At 39.8% G+C, this 23059-nt stretch overlaps 2 protein-coding genes, 1 non-coding gene and 1 pseudogene across 3 annotated transcripts; 2 read left to right on the top strand and 2 right to left on the bottom strand.

The window, feature by feature from the left end:
* Nucleotides 1-1573: 1573 nt before the first annotated feature.
* LOC117547872 lies at nucleotides 1574-4330 on the bottom strand (annotated as a pseudogene).
* A 1613-nt stretch (nucleotides 4331-5943) lies between these two features.
* On the top strand, nucleotides 5944-8877 carry LOC117547870 (endonuclease domain-containing 1 protein-like). Its single transcript, XM_034218760.1, has 2 exons — nucleotides 5944-7202; nucleotides 7342-8877. The coding sequence occupies exons 1-2, from the start codon at nucleotides 6819-6821 to the stop codon at nucleotides 7930-7932; spliced, it is 975 nt and encodes a 324-aa protein (XP_034074651.1). The 5' UTR covers nucleotides 5944-6818; the 3' UTR covers nucleotides 7933-8877.
* A 725-nt stretch (nucleotides 8878-9602) lies between these two features.
* pus7 (pseudouridine synthase 7) lies at nucleotides 9603-19526 on the bottom strand. The gene is made up of 17 exons (XM_034218787.1): nucleotides 19456-19526; nucleotides 19161-19272; nucleotides 18197-18505; nucleotides 18026-18110; nucleotides 17287-17403; nucleotides 17049-17193; nucleotides 13924-14035; nucleotides 13734-13811; nucleotides 13420-13548; nucleotides 12886-13011; nucleotides 12736-12797; nucleotides 12477-12637; nucleotides 11880-12006; nucleotides 11454-11555; nucleotides 11049-11178; nucleotides 10604-10695; nucleotides 9603-10119 (listed from the first exon to the last, which is right to left on the bottom strand). The coding sequence occupies exons 3-17, from the start codon at nucleotides 18493-18495 to the stop codon at nucleotides 9983-9985; spliced, it is 1902 nt and encodes a 633-aa protein (XP_034074678.1). The 5' UTR covers nucleotides 18496-18505; nucleotides 19161-19272; nucleotides 19456-19526; the 3' UTR covers nucleotides 9603-9982.
* A 2727-nt stretch (nucleotides 19527-22253) lies between these two features.
* On the top strand, nucleotides 22254-22327 carry trnat-agu. Its single transcript has one exon. It is a non-coding gene; the product is annotated as a tRNA-Thr (tRNA).
* The last annotated feature ends 732 nt before the right edge of the window (nucleotides 22328-23059 follow it).

Genomic DNA, 23059 nt, shown 5'->3' with positions numbered 1-23059 from the left:
TATAAATATATACAATTTCAGAATCAAACAAGTATGAGAGCACTCTCATAATAACGTGACACAATCAGAGACCTGGGATATACCCCCCCCCCCCCCCTCTCTCTGGTCGCTGAAATGGGGAATTGAAATTACATGCCAAAAGTTGTTACAAGTATTCAAAGTAAGCATAGGACACCAAACCAACTGATACCCGTCTGTCCGCCGCATCTACGCACTGTACAACACACACCTACACACTGTACCACCACCTACACACTGTACCACACACACCTACTGCTCCTAAAACATAATCAGGCTACAGCCGTTGTGTATTTTATTATGTGAAGCACTAAATGGTCTTAGAAAAATATCGACTCTTTGTTTGTAGATATCTACTAACTACAGCATACAAAATACAGAAAGTAATGTAGGCCTGTTATACTGAGTGATATATATTTTACACACTGCTCTGCTTCTGCACGGACCTCTCAGCTGTTCGCCTGGTAAACATCGCGACGCGATGAAAGCAGTTACTAATAATATCCAAGGGATGCATGCAGAGCCTGTCATTGGCTGAGATAAGTCCGGCCGTGCGTCACGCCTCCACTGTTCCCGGAAATGCATCCACGAAGGAGCCGAGGAGGAGCCATCAGTGTCTCCTCGGTTAGAGCTCCTCCAGAGAGCCTCCTAGACGCTCGGTCCTCGAAGTGCAACATGGTGCGCTGAAATTCATTTCCGGGTCACTACCGGAGGACCGAGGAGTCGAGGAGGGGAAATTTGAGTATTGAGAAACCTCTAATGTGGACATCTGAGTCTGATGGAGGTTGTCAAACTGTTTGATGGAGCACTACCGCCACCCTCTGGATGGGGTCTGGTACTTGAAATATTACTTATTTTAAATGGCAAATGCAAGTTATCTAACGTACAATATACTGTTATTATTACTATTGCAATGAGTGCCTTTCACGTGCAATCCACATCTGTACATATTGTCCTCAACCATGTTAAGTGTAGTTATGTTAGCTTTATTCATTGTAACCTTCTAAGGGTCGTTGCATTTATTTTAGTCTTATTTGTTTGTTTTATTCTATATATGTTACACCTATAGGACCAGCACAAAATAAATTACGTTGTGCCTTAATAATGACGATAAGTTCTTGAATCTTGAATCTGACCAGTAGGGAGTAGCAGCCTAGTAGGCTACACTTTGCGGTTGATAGCTGGTGTAGTTCAACTATATTCATATTTGCATAGTGATTGAAGTAGTTAACTTAAATGACTATTTTGTCACTTCCTGGCAGGTCAATTACTAAAACTACGAACCCAGTTTGAGACATTAAAGCATTTCATTGAGGTCTGACTTCAATCTGTGGACCTTTGCTGCATGTTGTCCTCTTATTCTCCCCCTTTCCATATATCTGTTTGTCTTTGTACAAACATAGTTAAACAAATTACCCTTAAAGAATCAATACATATGTATGTGTTTACTTTTCTAGCAGCTGAACTTATTTGGCTTGCTATTTGAACCACATGTTTAACATATAAATAGATGTGCTTTATTTTCTCACAATTAAAAGACAAATACGTATTTACATTATTAATATTTTAATAGAAAAAACAACAGTGCAAGACAAGTCAAATAAACAACTCACAGTATAAATGAAAATATAAAACAGATCACATGTCATGATAACATTGACCATCAACTATCTTTTAGGAAGGGTTGGCATCTTCCTGTGGGAATATGTAGATCGGAATTTCATTTCATTATTTTCATTAATGTTAATTTGATCAGGATGTTTTAATTAGAAAATATCGACCTTTGACTCAATGTCTTCCAGGGTCTGAGTTGCTTGGAAACTCAAGTCATTTGTCGATATATACTGAGAAACTGCAGAAAACCATATCACATCCGACCCTTCCTTATTGTCAACAAAACACATTCGGCTTGATGTCCTGCGTTCCTTGATGTTTTAATTAGATATGACTCTTTAATTTCAAGCAGTTATCTCAGCAATCATCCCGCTCAGCCTCTCCTCTTCTCCCTCCTCTGTCCTATCTGCTGTTTCCTCTTGTGTTCTTGTGGGAACAAGCTGAACTCCTTCCTCTTCTCTTCCTCTCCTCATCCTTCTTCCCCCTCCCTTCCCTCTTCCTCCCCTCCTGCTGACCTACACAACAAGAGAAGGGCTACCCTGACACCTCTTCTGGAACGAGGGTCGCAGGCAGCGTACAGTAGAGGGTTAAGGCAGGAGTTGAGATAAGCTAAAACTGTGACATACGGTGAGCAGCCAGTAAAATATGATCCAAAGAGCAGGAGTACGGGACATAACCAAACTCCAGCAGCATGGAGGACCAGTCTTATTAACATGCAGGGGAAGCCAGCACAGGAAGGAAAGCCATTACTAGAGTGACAATGACCCTGAGGAGTCTTCGCTGGCGCCTGCTGGTCAGGGCAGAGTGGCCCCGTCCAAATGTCTGCTGAGGAGCCTGGGCCAATGAGCAGTAGCAGACCAGCAAGATGACAAAGAGGAAGCAGGAAGCAATTAGAGTTGATTTAAGGACTCAAAGCAGCAGCCCCACTCACACCTCTGCCCTCTCTCGATCCGCCTCCTCCAGATCGCTCAATCAGCATGGAGTAATCCATCTGGCAGATGAGGATGACTGATCCAGAGTCAGTGGTAGGATGAATTTCTTCATAATCATAATAAGACTCAGGGTCCCGCTCCCCTGACAGAGCGCAGCAGCAAACCAGGAAGTGCCAGCACCCCTGCCAGCACCCACACCCCTCCAAGTACCCACAATGCCCCTGCTGGGGCAGCTCTGTGGGGCGTGGGTGGCTGGAAGTGGCGTCTCCCAGTCAGAACCCAGTACGCTCCCACACTGAGCATGCTTCAGACTGAACACGCTTGGCGTACATGTTGAGCGCCGTGAGGAAGCTGCTGATCTGGCAGAGGGCTGCCCAAAAGGCCAGTGGTAGCCCATGGCCGTGTACACCGCCCACAGAGGGAGAGTGACGAGGAAGCAGAGGTCAGCCAACGCCAGGCTGGCTATCAGGGAGTCTGTGAGTGAGCGGGGGGGGACGGGGGGATGTAGGGAGGATGAGAGGAGGAGGCGGAGGAGTGAGAGGAGGGTCTTTGTTCTGATGAAGGGTCCATCTGCTTTCTTCTGAGGAGATCCACCAGTGTTGCTAATGCTCTGCTGTCTGATTCTGATCAGGCCAGTGATGTGAAACAGGTCTTTCCACTTCCCCTTCCATCGGGGTCGGTCCAGGTAGGCCCACAACACCAGGCCGTTGCCGAGGCAACCAACCCAAAAAGGCCAGCAGGTAGACGGACGGGATGATGGAGAAGGAGGGAGACCAGTCGCTGTAGTCGCAGTGGAAGAGGGCAGAGGGAGAAGGAGAGGGGGAGGTGAGGAAGTCTGACATCTGTGCGTCCGTCTGCTAAGTTTCTAAATATAATGAATCGCCATTGTCATCCCTGGCGTCCCAATACTGAAGAAAAGTCCAAACGCCTGCACTGGTACTATTGTTCCAGGGCCGAAATTCCAGTAGGAGATGAGTCCCTTGTTCAGTCTCACAGAAGGTTAAATTGGATGATCTAAAAGTACAAAAAAAGCAATGAGATTCTCAAACTTTTGCAACAGGCAAAAACACTACGTGCACAGCTCATAACAACAAGTCAAGTTTAGCCAACAGACATCTTACTTTAGGAATTGTGTCCAGGCATTTTGGACTCATCTGCCAGAGAATGTTGCAAACAGACTTTTTTTTTAACATGCAAACAACAAAGGTCTTCAGTGCACGTGAACTGTGTTGGTCCCTGTCATGCTCATTGCTGTTTTATGTTCTCTTGCTGCAAAGATGTCAGATGACTTAAGGCGACTTTTAAAGCAAACAATGTTGTGTTTTTATGCAACACCATTTGAAAGAAAAGTGTAACTCCTACAGGACGAGGAAGGTTTGGATCAAAAACACACAAATAGACAGATTCTCACACTGCACTAAAGCAGGAACATTACATACAGTGAAGCAAGGGACCTTTGCCAGGCATTGATAAACTATTGGTAAAAAATAGCAGCATGTGAATTTTATGTCTGTTCTGCATTTTCCTTTTGCAATATCTGGACGACTACAGCTTTATAAAACATCCTGGCTCTCTAGACTAAATGAAGAACTGCTCTGGAGAGGAATGATGACACCTACCCTCAGGCCACTTCATAAGATTGGATGACAAAATCATTTTCGAGATGCTGTGAGGATTGGGTGATGATCATTGTGGAGCAAAATTCAGCCGCTGTCCTCTCCTCCTGTCTTCTCTTCTTTCACTTTCTCTCTGCCACTTTTCCTCCTCATCCTCTCTACATCTATACTGAGCCGGCTGAGGAAGGTGTGTCTTCCTCTGAGTCTGAATAGATAGCACAGTCTCCATACACACACATGCACCCCCCCCCCCTCCCCCTTTCCCCCCCCCCCCTTTGTTTCTTAAACCAGACCACCCCAGCAGAGATACGAGACCTGCAAACAACCCCCCCCCCCGAACTACCCAAACACACACACCTCCCGTGAGACACAATAACATCACCCATCCTTCCCCCTGCAAACACACACAACCTGAGGACTCACAAATAGAAACACAAACAGATTTCCACAATCCTCTAGGCTGCCCATATTCTCAACTCACATTACAGAACACAGATGTGTGCAAAACACTAACACAACTCTTTTGTTGTGTTTCCCATGTTCAAACACACAGTGGTTAAATGTAACAACCCCACACAAACAGCCCTCACTTTCCCTCACAAAGAACGGGAAAGTGGATGCATGATACAGCCTTCATGCATATATTTAAAGGGCCTTTAAACCATTACTCTGGACAAACCTGCGTTTAAAAAACACAGCCTGTGTCAGATCTTCTCTGCCCAAACGATTCAATGCTGAAAATCTTATTAAAGTACAGTCTCTAGTGTGAAGTACACTGTTGAGGTAGTAACTTTACTTGCGCATACTACTTCTACTCCACTACATTGTAAAGGGACATATTCTACTTTTTTACTCACTGCTCACTATTTGACACACATAAGTTAAGAGCTACTTTGATTAGACCTCCTAAATATAAAGTGTATTGGTGTATAAGTTGGCAAAGACACAACATTTGTGTCATAGTTACAGCCATTGCAGGCAATATGCTATGAGAGAATAAAAGGTTATTTGTACTTGTACATTGTCTCCTTATCCCTCATACGTGATACAGCAATTTGCAAATACAGGAGAGATAGTAGTATGGCTAGCAGGGCTGTCAGTCAAGTTTTATCATCTTATCAGAGTAATGTTTTTGATAAGTGACCAAAAGTGGAATATAAATGAACTTAATAGATAACTGCGACAGTAATATTTTCAACTTTATTGAGAAAAGAGAAGATATTCATACTGACCATAAACTGTCTTCCTAATCAACAGCCAGAATATATTTGTTGTTATACTCAAATTATACGCATACGTACGTGATTGATAGAGCTTTTGTTTGTTTTTTAATTTTAAAGCATTTTAAAGTACTGTTTCCCTGTTATCTAATCTTAGTTATTGATGGATGGACAGAGGGATGGATGGATGGACACTACAGGTCAGTACGGGGTTACAGTGTAAACAGTGCAGATGTCCCGATAGTGAACAGGAAGTGTTTGTTACCACCAGGGGCAGAGGTCACACTGCCATCAAATGTTGTTATGGAAACAGATGTTTCTAAAAACATTCCAGTCTTTTCTACTATCTCTCTCTCTCTAGCTCTCTCTCTCTCTCTATCTCTCTCTCTCTCTATCTCTCTCTCTCTCTCTCTCTCTCTCTCTCTCTCTCTCTCTCTCTCTCTCTCTCTCTCTCTCTCTCTCTCACATACACACACACACACACACACACACACACACACAATGAAAGAAAGGCCAGAGTAAATACAACTGTTTCATTGAGAATCCAACTGTGGGGAGGATGCGCTGTGGGGTAACAAACAAACGCACAGATCAAGGGTTGGTATTGATAGCAGATACAGATACGAGCACCTCAACATGCTTGACACTACTGTTTGCACTAAAACATTATCTATTTGGGTTAATTATAAGACATTGTAGCCACATATGTATACTCAGTAGATTGAAACATCATTTTAACAGTATGTATCTTAAAAGTGTATGTCATTACAATTGTTAATAGTTTATGGGTTCATGGGGCTTTAAAATAAACACCTAGATATAGCTTAGTGCTAAAATATACAGCGGCTTTGCTTAATTGCATGAGTATCAATTACCAGAAGGTTAAAACAAGTCTTTAGGCCGGTAAGAACTTAGACTGGAAACCTGTAACGTCTGAGCTCATCTGACATTTGTGCAATGAGGCTTGAATTAAAGGTTTCAAATATTAAAAATAATAAATGACTGTTTCTGGCATAATTTTGTCATTTTTACAGCTGACTCATTGAAGGAAATCAAAGGTGTTATTAATAATGGCTTACAGGAACATTTTGTGTAAATGGAGCAGAGTCACCATTAATGTTATTAGTCAAATGTGTGCTGTGAAAGAAAGGCTTATTGTGTGGGTGCTTAGACTCTTCTTGATTGATAGTTTTCTTTATGTCATGTTCAGTTTTATTTCGGTACAGTGATGACTTCATTCCTGTATAATTTAGACCCGATGCCGCTTTAGCCAGAATGACTCAGAAAGGAGCGTGTTTGAACAGCTTTTAGGATCTTCTTGAACTGTGCCATCCACCAATGGATTTTCAAACATGGTAATAGTTTGCCTACTGGTAATGTGAATAAGATAAGCATTTGCATAATATGCCTGGGACAGTATGAAGCACCGAGGAGGCAAAGTCCACATAGCAGGACGACCTTTCAAAGGGATTAAAAGCACCGTGGATTGGAAACGGAACAATTTCATAATGATTGTCTCCAGAGCATATCAATCGATCCTCTTTGTTCTTGTCATTGTGATGGCAGGAGCAGAGGTGCAGGAAAACCTCTCTCCCAACTGTAAACAGTTCCTGTACATGGGCACGCTGCCTCGAGGGCTTCAGCAGCTGTCTTTTAAAAAGATTTGCCAGTTCTACGAGGGCAAACCACGATTCGTCACCCTGTTCGACACCTTCAGCCACATCCCCATTTATTCTGCGTACACCTTCAAGCGCTCAGACGGCTCCAAAAAGGTGGATGTGCCTTGGATGTATGAACCACAGGTAGGGGTTGAGTATTGGATTTGCTGTCTTAACCTGCTTTGAAAAAAGCATACAGTCCTATGTTTATGCTAAATACTTTAAATCTACTTACTTAAACACACATTTGAGTTTTTATTTAGGTCAATATTTATCTCCACAGCTCTCCACAGTGTCTGATTCACGTGAGATGCAGCCCTTCCCTTCAGAAAACCTTCACAAGAGCTTTGAGGATGCTCAGGCCGTGCTTGAAGACTACTCCAACAGTGTCATGTTTGAACGTGGTCAGCTGAATCCGGACGAGCACCAGGCCGACATCCATGACAAAGCCTCCACCTACACGCTGACAAACGTGGTCCCTCAGGTCAGAGAGTTCAACATTGGCCCCTGGAAAGATCACCAGCACATGATTCGCAGGCGGCTCAACAACTACTGTCGTGGCACCGCATATATAGTCACCGGGGTCACGACCTCTGGGCACAGCATCCGCAGACACAACATCAACCGCCTGGGCATCCCCACCTACCTGTGGTCGGCATACTGCTGCATCGATTTTGACCACAATGCACCATTCTCCGAGCGCTCAAAGTTTCCTGTGTTTGCAGCTCACGGGCTCAACGACAGGCAGGATAACAAGGTCCAGGAGATGACGGTGCAGCAGCTGGAGGACTTCCTGAAGAAGGTTACCTATGTCGACAGCTCTTTCCAGATCTTCTATGACAACTGCGTGGCTCTCAATAGTGCCATGCCTTGAGAGAAGAAGATTGGTCCTTTTATATTTACGCAATTGTCTTTAAGATTCCAATTCAGCCGTCAAATAGGAGTAAATATTGAATTACTTTATGCAGTTTCTGGGGTAATTTAAACTTGATGCCCCCTTGTCTCAATTTCTTCACCAATATATAATCTAGCATATCTTTATTTGCTCTTTGGCAGCTTGTTTGCAGATTGAAATGTAAATCCCACCACTATTACACTGATCTTTTCTTATTTAACGTGGTCAAAGTGTAAAGAATATAACCCCAAAGGTCCTCTTACAAACTTTTCCGAGCACCATTTGCTGAGAAGGATGTGTTTGAAAGCTCTGAAAAGGTACTAAGTGGACCTTTGAGCTTAGATTTGTATACATATCATTGTCCCCAAAGGTTCATATTGGTCTTACATTAAAACATTAGTCGGAGTAAAACATTTGAAATGATGTTGTACTTGATGGTGCGTCAACTAGCTTGTGTTGCGAGTTCACTCACCATGAAAACACTAAATGGTTGTACTCTTCCTTCACTCTATCCTTATCTGATGTTAACTTACTGACTGGGAACTACTCCAGCCTCTGTAGGCCTTTTGTTCATCGCCGACAGATTAGACCAGGAGTTTTACATCCAGCCTCTTAACTGCAGCACTACTATACACCTTTTTAGTTACCAACAGAGAAACTCATGACCAACTGGTGTACAATCCACATTCTGACTTATCAATCTGTTATCCTCAACAAGACGATTCCCATCAAATAGTTTTACTTATCAATGAATAATAGGAATTAGTGTATCAGAATAGCAAACAGTAAAAAATGAAATGGGCTCGGCTTATTTTGTTATTTTTGAGGTACCTCCTTTTCGTTACATTTGGATTTCAAACTGTGCCATGAAATGTGAACTACAAAAGCTATATTGAGTATAAATAAAATAAGGTGATAATCCCTGAGCTTTTTTGTGTTTATTACTTTTGGTCCAGATCTGGTGAAATCTCTTTTGCTACAGCCTGCCATAGATACTAAAAGCCAAAACACAACAATAAAATGATCCAAATCTCGAAGGGCAGACACAGCCCGAGGGTTAAGATTATGGTTGTAACTGTATTTTGTTGGAGAGGGTAGCTGTATGTTGCCAGCTGGCAGGTCACTGAGCCAGATGGTCGGCTCCTGTTTGACCAGCTGCAGACTGATCAAGAGTCCAACAAATATATTTCCAACCCTTAATTGGAAATACACTTAAGACTTATTGCCAGCAGAGGGAGACAGTGTTCATGTAATATGTATGTAGCTAAACAACTTAGTGACAGGTCCTAAAACCCGGAAGTAACCCGGTTCCCGATTTTGTAAAATAGCTCGAAATAAGGTCTGTGGTTGACACACATTTAAGAGATGGATCACGTTTATTCAGTCGGATAATCTCCACATGTCTACCCTACTTTTATAATTTTCAAATCATAAATCTACCGATCATAAATCTATCAATTAGATTTGTGATTCGAAAATGATAAAAGTACTATATTGTGGGAGTGCTGTTCTAACATCCACTAACAACAAGCATATTATCCTGACTATTAAAAAAGGTGAACAAATACTTCAGTGCATTGAAGAATATGTAAAAAATAATGATTATGCAAAGACATCAGCGTTTTGACAACACTTAATCAAAGACAGACTTCATTTTATAAACTCAACATTTTTAATGTATCTCTTCAAGAGTTTCTTACATTTCACACATTCAGCTCAAAGTTAAAAAACAAAAACTCATATTTCTGTACAAAGCTGAGCAGTTTGTGCAGCAGCATCCTGTAAGCACAACGTCTACCTACAGTAAACCATTTTCAAAATATGCTGATTCATTGCAGGACAGAAACACTTTTAAAAAAATGTAATAATGGTAAATTGTTGCTCTTTGTACTTCAAAGAAATAACAGTTTGGCTTCACATAGAGCCAAATCTCTCTCTCTCTCTCTCAGTTCACTTAAAACGCTCACAAGAGTAAGAAGCCACAGTAGTCGGTGCTTTGCAGCAGCAGTCCGGTTTGAGTGTTTTGGCCTCAGTTGAACCAAGTGGTGTTGAGCTGCGTCTGTTTCTTGATGCTAGTGTCCACCTTGAGGACTTCTCTGATGGCCATGGTAGCGTAGGTTGATGGAGGTAGGGAGAACTCCATCCTCAGAGCCCGATGCTTCCCCTCTGTCGGAGGAATGAGAGAAACAGTGTCAGAGAAAGAGGACGGTCAAAAAGACCCTATAAAGCAAACAAATATCAACATTCATGCATCCCAGCTCTATGCTGCCAATGTATTGCAGATTGTTTAACGTGCCAAATTCGACAGACGTGATATAATGCATCTAGAATAACTAGAATCAACGCCATGTGTTTGAACTCCTCCAACAGAAAGTCAAGTTGCATTTTGCATATTAGTTCTTGAGTTATGGTCCAAAACTTAAATTATCTTTAAAATCGTTCCTCTCTTAGTCCAAGTGGACGTCAGTGCAACATTTGAAGACATTCCCTTCAGCTGTTCCTTAAATATCATGTCCACAAGTAAAGGACAGACGGATGGATGGATGGGCAAACAACCCAAAAACATCTCTCAAGTAATGTAGATTTTGTGATTTGTGGGATCAAAATCCTGGTGGAATTAGTTAGTTAGAGAAAAGAATAATACATTTACCTTTGTTGTAAACAGGAGCGGGTTTATTCTCCAGTTTCTCAAAATCACTATGCACCAGGGAGATCCTGGGGTCATCATACTGAATCACCTCCCTGCGTTAAACAGACAGAAACACCTCAACAGGTTAGAGAATTCACAGTATCATTTAAGTAAAGCATTCAAATACCTGCAGTACACAATAACAATCTCTATTACAATATGGGTAACATTACAGAACCGTGCTGCACCATGTGAAGAAATGATATGCTGTAGAAATTGTGAGAAAATAGACAACCAACTTTTATCTTTGACTACATAACTTGTGTGTCGTGGATTTTATCAGCTAAAAACTCAACAAGAAAACTGACCAAGTGTTATTGTCACAGAAAAGAGACATTGGTTGCTAGTGTCAGACAATGATGTCCTTAGAGTCCGCTACAATACTAGTATTTGATTAGCGACGCACCAGCTGACATCAGTGGGTCTGATGATGATGCGTCTGTACGCTCCGGCCAGAGAATAGTCCTTCACTTTGTGTCTCATGTTGTCGATGTCCAGCCCGTCTGCAGTGAGCAGCTCTCTGTAACCTTTACCCACTAAACAAGATGGAAACAATGTTACAGGCAAATACAAGCTCAGGTCTACATTTTCCTTTGATTTATTTTCAAAGATTTCAGATTTTGCTAAACCACACTTTTGTATTTCTTTCAATTAGCTTTTTATTCAGATCCATGTAAGCAGCCTGTGGAGCTTAAAAGCCTTTTGTGCAGCTCGTGTAGTACCATGCATTAGTTTTAAAGCATCCCAATGTTATTTTTGACAGCTATCTTTTAATCTAACATGCACATTTTCACCAAGAACCACTTCTTACCATGATGAGTGGGGTAGATGACATCGAACCCAGGAAGTGGCATCACGGTGTCATGGATGGAGGTGGTCTCAGCCTCCTCTGCAGACAGCACATGAGCTGTGGCTACATAGAAATATCAAAATACAACATCAGAAGGCAGCACTTGTATCTTTTCAACATTAGGCCAAAAATTCAGTTTCAGGTGGTGCCAAATTGAAAACCCTATGATATTAGGTGCAATATTCATAAATAACACTTATTTTAGTCAATTAAAATACACAAGTTTAAAATACTTTGATTTGGGGTTCTTTAAAACTATAGTTCAAACCATAGTAAACATTGTATAGTGTTTTTGTTATTGGTTTACTTGTCTGAGAGTTTAATGAAAAGACTATTAACACTGACTTTAATATTTATCATAAGCTAATAGAAAGGGGGTCTTCTTACTTCCTTTGAGCACCAGGTCCCCCTCCACAGCCTTCAGGCCGAAGGCATCGATCCTCCGGCTCACCATGGTGTTCCACACCACGCTCTGGTAGCTGTGGACGTACATCAGGCGGTTGTTACGAGGGAGCTGAAAGAATAACAAATACTCGTCAGTGAAAATGTCATGAAAAGTATTTTCCAAGGGTTTGGACATTTAAACAGTTCACATTAGGGACTTTTCAAGACATCGTAGATTGAAATTAAATGAATTCTTCCACCAAGAAAGACATAAATACATTCTTGTGACCCTCTAGATTATTTGCAGCACAACACAACAGTAGAGCATTCATTTTAAGACCTAAAAAGGTGTATTTTTTTGTTGTATTTTAAACCCATTTAGACTTTCACGTCAGAAATCAGATTTGTATGGAACTGTGTAAACCTTCTTTTAAAGTCTCATATTCCTTTGCATTATAAATTAGAACAAAAAACATACATTTACATCGGACCTTTGCAATGGTGGACTTTTGCTGCTTTACTGTATGTTCTGTTTCTTTAAAACACACATTTCCAGCTTATTTATAGCATTATCAATAATGATAAAAAAAGGGCACAAACCATCCCAAAAGCAGTGACGATGTTCTTCTTGCCGTACATGGACAGGCCTCGCAGCAGCTGACCCTCCACGCAGCGTTTGTTGGGAAGCTTCTTCAGGGCCGCCTCGGGGTCCTGACTCTTTGCCCACTCCTCTCTGCAGCGCACCAGGAACTCTTTCTCCGCTGAAAAAGTGTTAACGAGGGTTGAAGGATTTACATATTTCAAACCATATCTAATTTAAATATAGTAGAAGAAAGTGTGACAGACAGAAGTTCCGTACCTCCAGGACGGGGCTTCAGAATTAAATCCACCACCTCATTCCAGTCATTTCTTAAGATAGCCCTGCGCGGAAACAAAATGATTAAAATACTTGAGTAAACACTAATAACATAATCACAATATATGTCAGCCCCCCTGGGTTTGACCTTACTTTCCAACTTGTTGTGTAGGCACGGCCGTGGTGCCAAAGCGCTGCATCCCATAGTAGTTGATGAAGCCTGTCGCCTTGATGGACGTCATGGCCTGCTCGACCTGCTCGTCTGTGCCTGAGATGTTCCTGATTTACAGATAAATCAACAAATAAAACGACAATGAGAAGTACATTCATGTAACAGGGAAGTCAACAATGGTTTCAAGACCAGACACATTATGCCTGAACAATTTAGAAGAATGAGATATGATACAGGACTTCCTAAAAATTAAGGCTAGAAGCAAAACATCATGCTCAAATTTAAACAAAATGAACGGGACAACATTTTTAAACCAGAGAATTGATGCGTTATACATCTTTTTGGGGAGTCATTGACATTTTTTAGACATGGCAGATTTAATATCATAAGGAGCACTATTAACAAAATACTTGATAATACTAGACACACAACCACTGGTTGGTTACAGGTAACCAGCATTCATAACAAACGGGATTTACGTCTACGTAACATCTGCTTAAATAACATCTGCTGACCTGATGACAATAGTAAAGTGGTTGCCCTGCAGCTCTCCCAGCTTCAGAGGATGGTTTTTGTAGCAGAAGTTTCCCAGCTTCAGGTTCATGAGGCACTTGTTGAGGTGAGACAACCTCTCTGCTGTGATCCTGAGAGGACAGGGACAAGGTTCATTTAATCACTCATCCTGTCAAAATGCTGCCTAGTAACAGCAGAAACTCCTCCAGCACGGATAAGATGCACCATGAACCACTTGTTCAGAAATCATACACAGACAATGAAATGAATGCACAGTAATTAAAGTTGTGATAAGCTTAAAGCATTACACACTCACTTGAGCACGGCTATCTCCTGCACAGTGACGGCTCTCTTGTCCTTGGTTCCCATGTAGGAAAACATGTTGGGTCTAAGCCTAGAAAGACAAATGAAGAAATGACGGTTCAAATCCTATTTCATTGGGCAAATAACTCTCAATCTGTCTCTTATGATTAAATGATTATCCTTTTTTAAAGTTGAACACAAACCTGAGGAACTTTGAAAGCACATTGATAGCATCCATGGTGTCCTTGTTCTCCTTGTAGAGGACAAAATGGCAGAAACTGCCACGGTTTTTGGGCCAGAAGTGTTTCCTTGGAGCTTTTATGGACACATGAAGAACATAGTAAAGATTGTTGAGCTAAATAATTCACAGATACAAAATACAATATTCACTTTTAAGATTCCAGGTAAAGCTTAACAGATGTTGTTTTTCCACGTGGTTACCTTTAAGTTAAACTCATTTGTGATTGCTTATAATAATGGGGAATACGTTTACTTTTTGATTACAAAAAGAAAAAGCATTTTCCTAGCAACCGACACCTAACTCCGTGTGGGTTTTAACCACATCCTCTGAGGTGTGTGGAGAATAAGTTCTTACCTGCAGTTGCTTTCACCTCTATCCACCAGAGGGGAGCAAAAGGAGGATAGAATAATGTTACTGAGTAAAAGATGTTTAAGGACTGTGGGGTGAGATGTCAGGGATGAGATCTCATGCATGGGCCTGAGAGTGGAGCATGGTATTAAAATGGTTTAAGCAACAAGGGTTTTTTCAAGGCATCACAATACCGAAAGTCTTCATTCTGACCAAATGAAGTCAAAACTCAGACCATATAGCTCAGGGGTGGGCAAACTTTTTGGCTCGGGGGACACTATGAGTTTTAAAATTTGACAGACGGGCCGGGCCAGTAGCAGATCGGTGAAAAAATATTTAGCTGTCCACTCCTCACTTTACACTCAATGTTGACTTTTCTTTTCTTTGGTCCACTCATTGTTACAGATGCAGGTTCAAAGGTGAATTAGGTTCAAAGGTGAATTATTGCGTCATTGCGTAACCGTTTACGTGCCTTCTTATGACCCACACAGCGTTTTACGTCCCTGATTTTCTCCGCAACACCGCTCACAACAACATCAATAGAGGACTGCGTCGGGTAGTTTTTAATTATACGAAGCCAGATTCAATTAAATAACTACTTCTCCAACCTTGTACCTTTCTCCAGAGTGCCATGGTGCATTGTTTGTTAATGTGGTTCAGCTGCATTACTGCCTGCTGCAGTGCTGCTCGTCTACCGGAGTAGATGGGCATGACTTCGCCACTCTATTCTTACCTACCCTACCTTTAACTCTTTTTAGGGTGCAGCTTTATGTTTTATTTATTTCAAAGTGGGCCCATTTTAATTATATATGTTTTCCTTCAAATGTGCAGAGGACTCCCCAAGTGCTGTGTTTAATTTATTTTAAAGTAGGCCTGTGTATTATTTTTAATTCTCCTTATGAGTTATTTGTTTCTTATTAGAGGTTAACAGTTTTATATAATGTAATAAATAGCCTAATAAATGCAAAAAAACTGTTTTTGTCTGATATAACAATAAATACAACTTTATTAGCTATCAAGCTATGAAATATGTTTTGTGGCTCCAGACAAAACATTTTTTTGGAAAAAGGAGCAAAATGGCTCTTTTGGTCAAAAAGGTTGCAGACCCCTGCCATAAATGAATGTGTTTTAGTCTGAAAGCTGTTTGGCATCACAACGCTGTTATGAAAGTTTATCTGGCATTCTACAGGTGATGTTAGCTAATCTTGACTACTTGTTGCTATATTGTGGCATAAGTCGTTTTCTACACGCATATTTTACCGACGTAGTTTTCGTTATGATTTTACTTGTGATGGCCACATGTAGCCCATGTATTGATTCCATCCGATAGCCGCAATAATACAAAACAAAAGGAAAACGTCTGCCTCTTCACAATGGTCAATAACAGTGAACGGATGGTTATTAAAGTAAGGTAAAATGTGTAAAATGTGGTTCTCAGTTAGCACATCACTACCATTTGTTTTGGACTTGCCCTTTAATAGTAACTTTTTGGCAAAAGATCCATGTAGAAATTGAAATAATACTACAGGAAAAAATCCCATTAAACTGGGACGAATTTCTATTTGGGCTCGTACATTCAATCCCCTCAAACTTAAAAACAAAACAATTATTTGGAATTCTTACTGTTGCAGCAAAAAAAGCAATAACTAGAAAATGGCTCAAAGCAGACATCCCCTCTCTTGACAACTGGTATGACAAAATCCATGAAATCTATATCATGGAAAGAATCACATTCTCAATGAGGCTACAGGAAAACACATTTGAGGAAATATGGAAAAAGTGGAGAATTTACATATCCCAAAGACGACCATCCCTTGTTTGACTGTTCCTATACACCGATTGAATGTATATAGATGTGTATGTATGGACACATGTATGTGTGTGTGTATTGTATGCATATATGCATGTTGATATGAATGCATATGTACATGTGTAGACATTTGCTATTTCAAACAACCCCTGTGTACTTTTTCGTTTTTATTTTATTTTGACTAATTTTGTTTGCCATTTCATTTGTCACTTTTGGGTCTCTAAAAATATATGATTTGAAAAACTGTACTTGTATTATAATGTGACCCCAAATAAATAAAGAATTAAAATAAATAAATAAAGTAAGGTAAAATAAACAGAATCACACTAAGCCTGGTTAGTGTTGCCTGACTTTATATAAGTGTTTTTATAAGTGTGTGGTCGCATTCTAGTCACTTTGCTCAGCGCTACTGCTTGTTACAACTGAACTGTTATTGCTCAGGTTAATCTCGACCCCCTCCAATGTAAGCGTGACGTATTTGGTTCTTGGATCTTGCCGGGTTGCTGAGTGGGGCCAGCTGAGAGAATAGACCAGACTCCAGCAAAGGTAAATTGTGTCTAGAGTGCGCCATCTAGTGGGATCAACTGAAATGCCGGGTATTGCAGGAAAAAGGCAAAATGAATGCGGTCTTTAGTATAATTTGGACAATTTTGTACTAATATTCGGCGGGCCGGATTCAAAAGCCCAACGGGCCGTATATGGCCCGCGGGCCTTAGTTTGCCCATGCCTGATATAGCTACTTTTAACAGACACTGCGAGTACAGGTCGGAGCAGAATCATGCAGGTGCCTTGATCATGCACATTCATTAGTGCATGCAGACTTTTGACTGCGCTGTAGTAAACATGCACTGCAGCAGAAAAGCTTAATGTAGACAAGAACCCTGTCCAGACTGTAAAGCTGACGTCTGGTTCTCCTTCTCTCCTCTTACCTGCTAGAGCTTTCTTCCCAGCAGCATGGTAGGCTACTATGAACTTGCGTCCTTCCTTCTCTTCCGTCTTTGTCTCTATACCAGGAAACTGTGTCTTGATGGCTTTGTGAAGCAGTGTCCGCTTCTCTTTAGTATCCTCCATCACCTACAGATGTTAAGAGAAGAGAAAGGTCATCACCTAAAACGTCCACTGGGTTTTGAGTTATGATAAAAAGGGATCCAGTGTGTGTGAACTCACCTCAATGGGGACCGCGTCCTCTTTGTTTTTGAAGAGCTGCAGCTCGCCAAGCTTCTTCTTCTGCTCTTCTGTTAGCACGTCACAATCCTCTGGTTTCGGCTCAGGCTCTGGGGCTTCCTAAATAGAAGAACATTTAAACATCATTTGAAGGTTGCTTTCCACAAAGCTTTCCTTTTATATTTGTTTTGCTAAGAGTGTCAAAGTAACAGTAGTTATTTTGGATTACCATTTGTACTTGTATAATGAATTCAAGACGTCGTTTAATCTCTGAACAAGAAATAATACATTTTAAATGCTTATCGTCCACTGATACATTTAGCCATAGTATTAAAAACTCAATAATAGTCTAATGGAGAAGCTGAGTCAATATGTTTATATGGATCCAATGTCACAAATTTGCCTCAGGGGGTTTTATAATCCGTACAGCATATTACAAAACCCTCTATCTGTATATGACTTGTTTCAGATAAGGATAGCGCCTCCCAAAAAAACCTTTAACAGAGGGAAATTGAGGAAATCTCACAAAAATCAATTTAGGAGAGATCCCTATCACACTGATGGATACCAATATGTCTTGTGTATGGAATTGACCAACGTGATACAATTCCAATATAAACAATTTCACAAAATGATACGTAGAATGTGAAAAGATATGAAAAATAGGGATTCAGGAGGATTTTAAGCTGCTTACAGGTCTGCCTAGAAACACTGGTGATTGAAATGTAATCCAATATCTTACCTCAGCCTCTGGAGGGACGGAGAGGTCATCTAAATGCACAATTTGGCCTTGTCTGTTGATCTCATGCACCACGAAATCTGAATATCTGATAAAAAACCACAACAGATTATCTGTTAAACAATCCAAACTGAAATAAGTTATGCAAACTAGTTAAAAGCTGTCATGACGAACCTTTCTTTCAGGATTCCTGAGAAGCCCTCATGGTCACTGACGTACCTCAGGATACCCACATCCAGCTCAGTGAGGCCATACTTCATCATATCTGCAAAGGTTTCACCTTCCTCTTCTCCATCAACTGCTTCCCCATCAGGCCCTTCCTCCTCCTCATCCACTTTGACTGGAGGGTCTCCATTCTTGTGATCCTTCTCAACTTTGGGTTTCTTCGAAGGTGTGTCTTTGCCTTCTTCCTCCGGACAGCCTCTCTTTTCTCCCACCTGGACTGTGACGGACACGTGCTCAGGCTCAGCCATCAGAGCCAAGCTGTGAGAACAGAGAATTCAAAACATAAAAAGGTAACTCCATTGAAGAGTACACCTACTATGAAAACAATTGTATAATGCCTGCTGATTAAATACAAATAAATACATATTACCGGTAGTGCCATACAGTGTCACATCATAGTAGGAGTACTTACATCTACAATAACATTCATTATATAATGTGCATACATTTCATCCAGTATGATCAAGTTTATAGTTTTGAGAAAACAAGATTCAAAGGTTTTTTTGTCATATGCACAAAGCTACCGAGTGTAGCAATGGCAATGACATTCTTCTGACCTGAGCTCCTCCAACAATGCAACATATAATACAACATAGAAAGTAGTGCAACAAGTCTATATGCATACAACAAATTATATATTTCAATATTAAAATATGATAACTTATTTATTTTCACATTTTGTAGCTGTCTTCCTTTTTCTAACGACAAAATAATAACTAAACTGTGAACCAAAACTATGAATAAAACACTGTGATCATCATTAGTAACATATTGCAAATGCTAAACTCGATTATGCAATCATCTTGAATCGATGCACATAAAACAACTTCAACTGCAGATGTTTGTTTGAGGAATAACAACACACTCAAATCACATTATCGGCCTATAAAACAATGCGATTGAAATGACTTACAGTTTGTGGAGCTGAGGTTGCAAAAACAGATGTGGATCAGGGTAACTCTTCTTGTTGCACAGCTGCCAAACACTTGTAGCAACTTGTTAACGGACTGGAGTTTGCTGAGGCCCTGGAAAGACAAAATGAACATAATAGCAACTCAAAAGTTAGCAAAGCAGCTAGCGCATTCGCATGTAATAGCTAACATTACTTGCTAATGCTAGCATTGGTAACAGCAAAGCTAAGCTAAAACGTCGGGGTAAATAAAGCAAAACCCGACTATGTTTCAAGAGATAGCTCCAATGCAATTTACCTGCGTCTGATTATATGCAATACGGACAGCGTTGAAAGCCAGCTTTTGCCACACACGTGTGTGTGGGGGGGGGGGGGGGGGGGGGGGGGGGGGTTTGTTCCGGAAACAGATCCTACCGCCCACTGCAAACGTTTGGTTAAAGACCTGTCAATCATGCAGTTAGCTTCTCACATAATAATCATAGACTGTATATAATAATACAATTAAATAAAAAACAAATCAACATGATTTTATTCAAATCAATACACAGACATTTACAAAACTCATATAGGGTAAGATAACATTTAAAAAAAATGAATTTACAATTAGAGAGTTAATCGTCTACAATGTGTTTTAGGGAGTTTATATATAAGCATAGGCGACATTTGCGATGGGGACATGTCCTTACCACTTTTTGAAATTTACATTTTTGTCCACACCACCTTTTTAAAGTATAGGGCTAACTTTTAAATGTTCTGAAAAATAAAGTGCACAAATAAATGTAATGAACAAGAACACTGGTTTAGTGTCAAGATTTGCAATTTGGACATGTTAGTAAACTTTTAACAGAAAATGTAAAAATAAGTTTTGTAGCAGCAGGGCGCAGGCACTGCACTTAAAAAAAAGTAATGTAAACCAAAAATAATTCCTCCTTATATGGAGAACGGAACATGACATAAGTATAAATAAATAAATGCATAAATAATTGTATGAATAAATAAATGAATACGGAAATAAATACAGGAATAAATAAATAAAAGAATAAATAAATTAGGAAATAAATACATAAATAAATAAATGTAGAAACAAATGCAGGAATAAATAAACACAAGAAAACATAAATAAATACAGGAATAAATAATCACAAAATAAATAAATGTATAAATAAAAATATATAAGTTGAGAATAAAACAGAACACACACATATTTAATGTATTACATTTATTTTTACTAACATTAATATATTTATTAATTTCTGTGTCTGTGCGTGTTTCACACAATGTTGTTCTGCTTGGTAGCCTTGTATTCTGTGGATACGACAACATTTATAACAATTGTACTTCAATTGCTCTGAAAGCTGTGTCTTTAACAATATATTTGAGTTGCTATAATATTTATATCACTTTTTCTGACCAGTCCCCATTTTATTTAGAAGCTGTGTGTCAAGTTGTACACAATGCAAGGCGAAACACAGTGACTCTTCTGTCTTCAATACATATTTTAAAAGCTTACAGCACCGGGAATTTCCGGCATATTCATGTTTTGTATAAACCTTTAAGCCCCCTGACACAAAAGTACAATTTGTGATATTGGGCTGATTAAATAAACTTTGATTTACTTGTATTGATGTATTTGGTGCAAAAAGTACACTTCACTTCAGTGCCCTCAAGAGCCAGATATAAATGTTTATTAGCGTCAGAAATTGTGTTGCTATTAAAGGGTTTGCTACTACCGAAAACTGAGTAACAGGAGTGCAAGGGATGGGATTTCTAACAGGTTTGAGATTTTGAAGCTCTTCTCCATAGCAGTGAGATAACGCACACATTTAGCAAGCAGCACAATAGGAAAAATCAACGTGATAACTGCTTGGCTGGTATTGAACCGACCACCTTCAGAATCGAAGACAACAGCTCTTCCTCTCATCCACATCCCAATTATGGGCTGTTGTTCAGAAATGATCAACTCATAGCCGGAATGTCCCAATCAAGATGAGTATTTTGTTGTTTGAATGGAGGATTTGTTTTTTATTGGAAAAATACCTGAAGTTTGGTTGTTGGAAAGGTACCACCAAGGCTTAATTCCATTGTTTGTAAAGGACAAAAGAAACATGACTCCAGATGCCCTGGTAGCCTTGTGATTTCTGAACAGATGTAAGAACTGGACTGTCACTTCCTGTGATGAGTTTCAACAAGTGTTTTTACAATATCTCCTCTGACAAGTCCTTTCCTCCTCATGATAATGTTATAGGTATAGGTAAGATGTTAATGCAACATTTGTGTGTGACTTTGGCTCAAGGGGGTAAATGGAAGTCTTCCAAGCTGAGGGTCAGCGGTTCAACTCCCAGCATGATATTGTTTTGTTATTTTACCTCACTGAGCTGCCCGGGAGGAACTCTTGCAAGTTATTTCAAAGTAATAGCTCTCACAAACTCTTGTAAAAACGTTTTTAATTGTGGTGTAAAAAACTGAAAAAAGTAGACAGATATCTAGGCTTAATTCCAGTTTTTTCTAAAGGACATATTCAGGTAATCAAGTCTAACCCTACAAATGAGATTGTTTTATATTATTTACTTATTTCCATATTTATTTTTTCTTGTGTTTATTTATTGCTATATTTATTTAAGTTTTTTCACTTTTATTTATTGTTATATTTTTTGTTTCCTGTATTTATGCATTCATTTTTTGTTTACCCTTGTCATGTTCTGTCCTCCATACCCGTGTGCTTGTTGTGTGCATAAAGACAAATTCACTCAAGATCACATCACAGCAAGACATATGGTTGGGCGTTCAATGTTTTAGAAACACTTTGGTCTTTGGATTGGTTTTTCATGCAGGTGCTCAACACCCAGGGGAGGGACATCCTTTGTCTTCTCCTATGCTGATGTTAAATCAGGAAAATGGTCCCCACCACTTTTTCTAACAAAGTGCATACAAGATATATTTTTAATTCACATAAAACTCCTGTTAAATCGGAATGAACTTTACATGAAAATACATGAAGAAAAATCAAAATGGAATCAACTTACTTCAATTAAAGTCCCAAGCAATCCTGCAGTTAATTGGAGATATTTAATAATAGCAATAAATATTGATGATATCGGTGTTGTGGCTTAGATGGTTAAAGCGCCTGTCTAGTAAACAGGAGATCCTGGGTTCGAATCCCAGCGATGCCTTTTCACTGAGAATTAACGCAAGATGCCTCGGATCGGATTTACATTTGCAGGGAAACGTATCAATAAGGTAAACCAATAAAGACTTGTTGGTTGTGTTAACTGTGAATCAAACACGCTGTTTGCAAATATGACATCATGGTTACTTCTGTCAATGCTACCATGTTTCCTCCCATATTATGGTTTCCTCCTTAATGCTGTTAGCTCATGTTTGTCTTTCTTTGGCATAGTGAATTAGCAGAGTTGGAAATTGATTAGCAAATACTTTGAAAATCAATTAAACATTTAGGTAATTTTCTAAATGTAGTGGAGCTAAGGTAATGTCCTTCTATCTTCATTTTCATCAGGTAAAAGTAGACTTTAGCTTAGCATAACATGGACATACTTAAAGTACAAATACCTAAAATATGTACTAGCCTACCTACAGATATACAGTATTCAGGAACATACAGCCTACTTATGTAGTAAGTCTATGGGTTCATTCTACACAATGTTGTATTGCACTTAAATTAAATTCAGGTGCATGCTCCTTAGCTTTTAAAGTGTCTAATTCTCCTTAATAAAGCATAATTGTACTGTATGTGACACCATCTTGCATGGCCACCATTTCACAATAAAGCAACTTAAAATGTTTAATATTAATTGTACCTAAGTAAACGAAAAGAAAAGGGTTCTCATTTAATCCTCACTAATGAGAGTCAATAATATAACGCTCTGTTTACCTCTAATCGCTTC

This window comes from Gymnodraco acuticeps, unplaced genomic scaffold (genome assembly GCF_902827175.1).
Source record: "Gymnodraco acuticeps unplaced genomic scaffold, fGymAcu1.1, whole genome shotgun sequence".
Lineage (NCBI taxonomy): Eukaryota > Metazoa > Chordata > Actinopteri > Perciformes > Bathydraconidae > Gymnodraco > Gymnodraco acuticeps.
Note: the sequence above shows the minus strand (reverse complement) of the source record. Positions and strands in the feature narration are given on the sequence as shown.

What these genes read in the sequence shown, in the direction of transcription:
- LOC117547870 (XM_034218760.1), top strand. Translation starts at nt 6,819, where the DNA reads ATGAAGCACCGAGGAGGCAAAGTCCACATAGCAGGACGACCTTTCAAA. An exon ending in CTTGGATGTATGAACCACAG is followed by an intron (nt 7,203 to 7,341) that starts GTAGGGGTTGAG and finishes TTATCTCCACAG; the next exon opens with CTCTCCACAGTGTCTGATTC.
- pus7 (XM_034218787.1), bottom strand. Translation starts at nt 18,495, where the DNA reads ATGGCTGAGCCTGAGCACGTGTCCGTCACAGTCCAGGTGGGAGAAAAG. An exon ending in GTGCTTTCAAAGTTCCTCAG is followed by an intron (nt 13,812 to 13,923) that starts GTTTGTGTTCAA and finishes TTGTCTTTCTAG; the next exon opens with GCTTAGACCCAACATGTTTT. An exon ending in CGCTCCTGTTTACAACAAAG is followed by an intron (nt 10,120 to 10,603) that starts GTAAATGTATTA and finishes TTCCTCCGACAG; the next exon opens with AGGGGAAGCATCGGGCTCTG.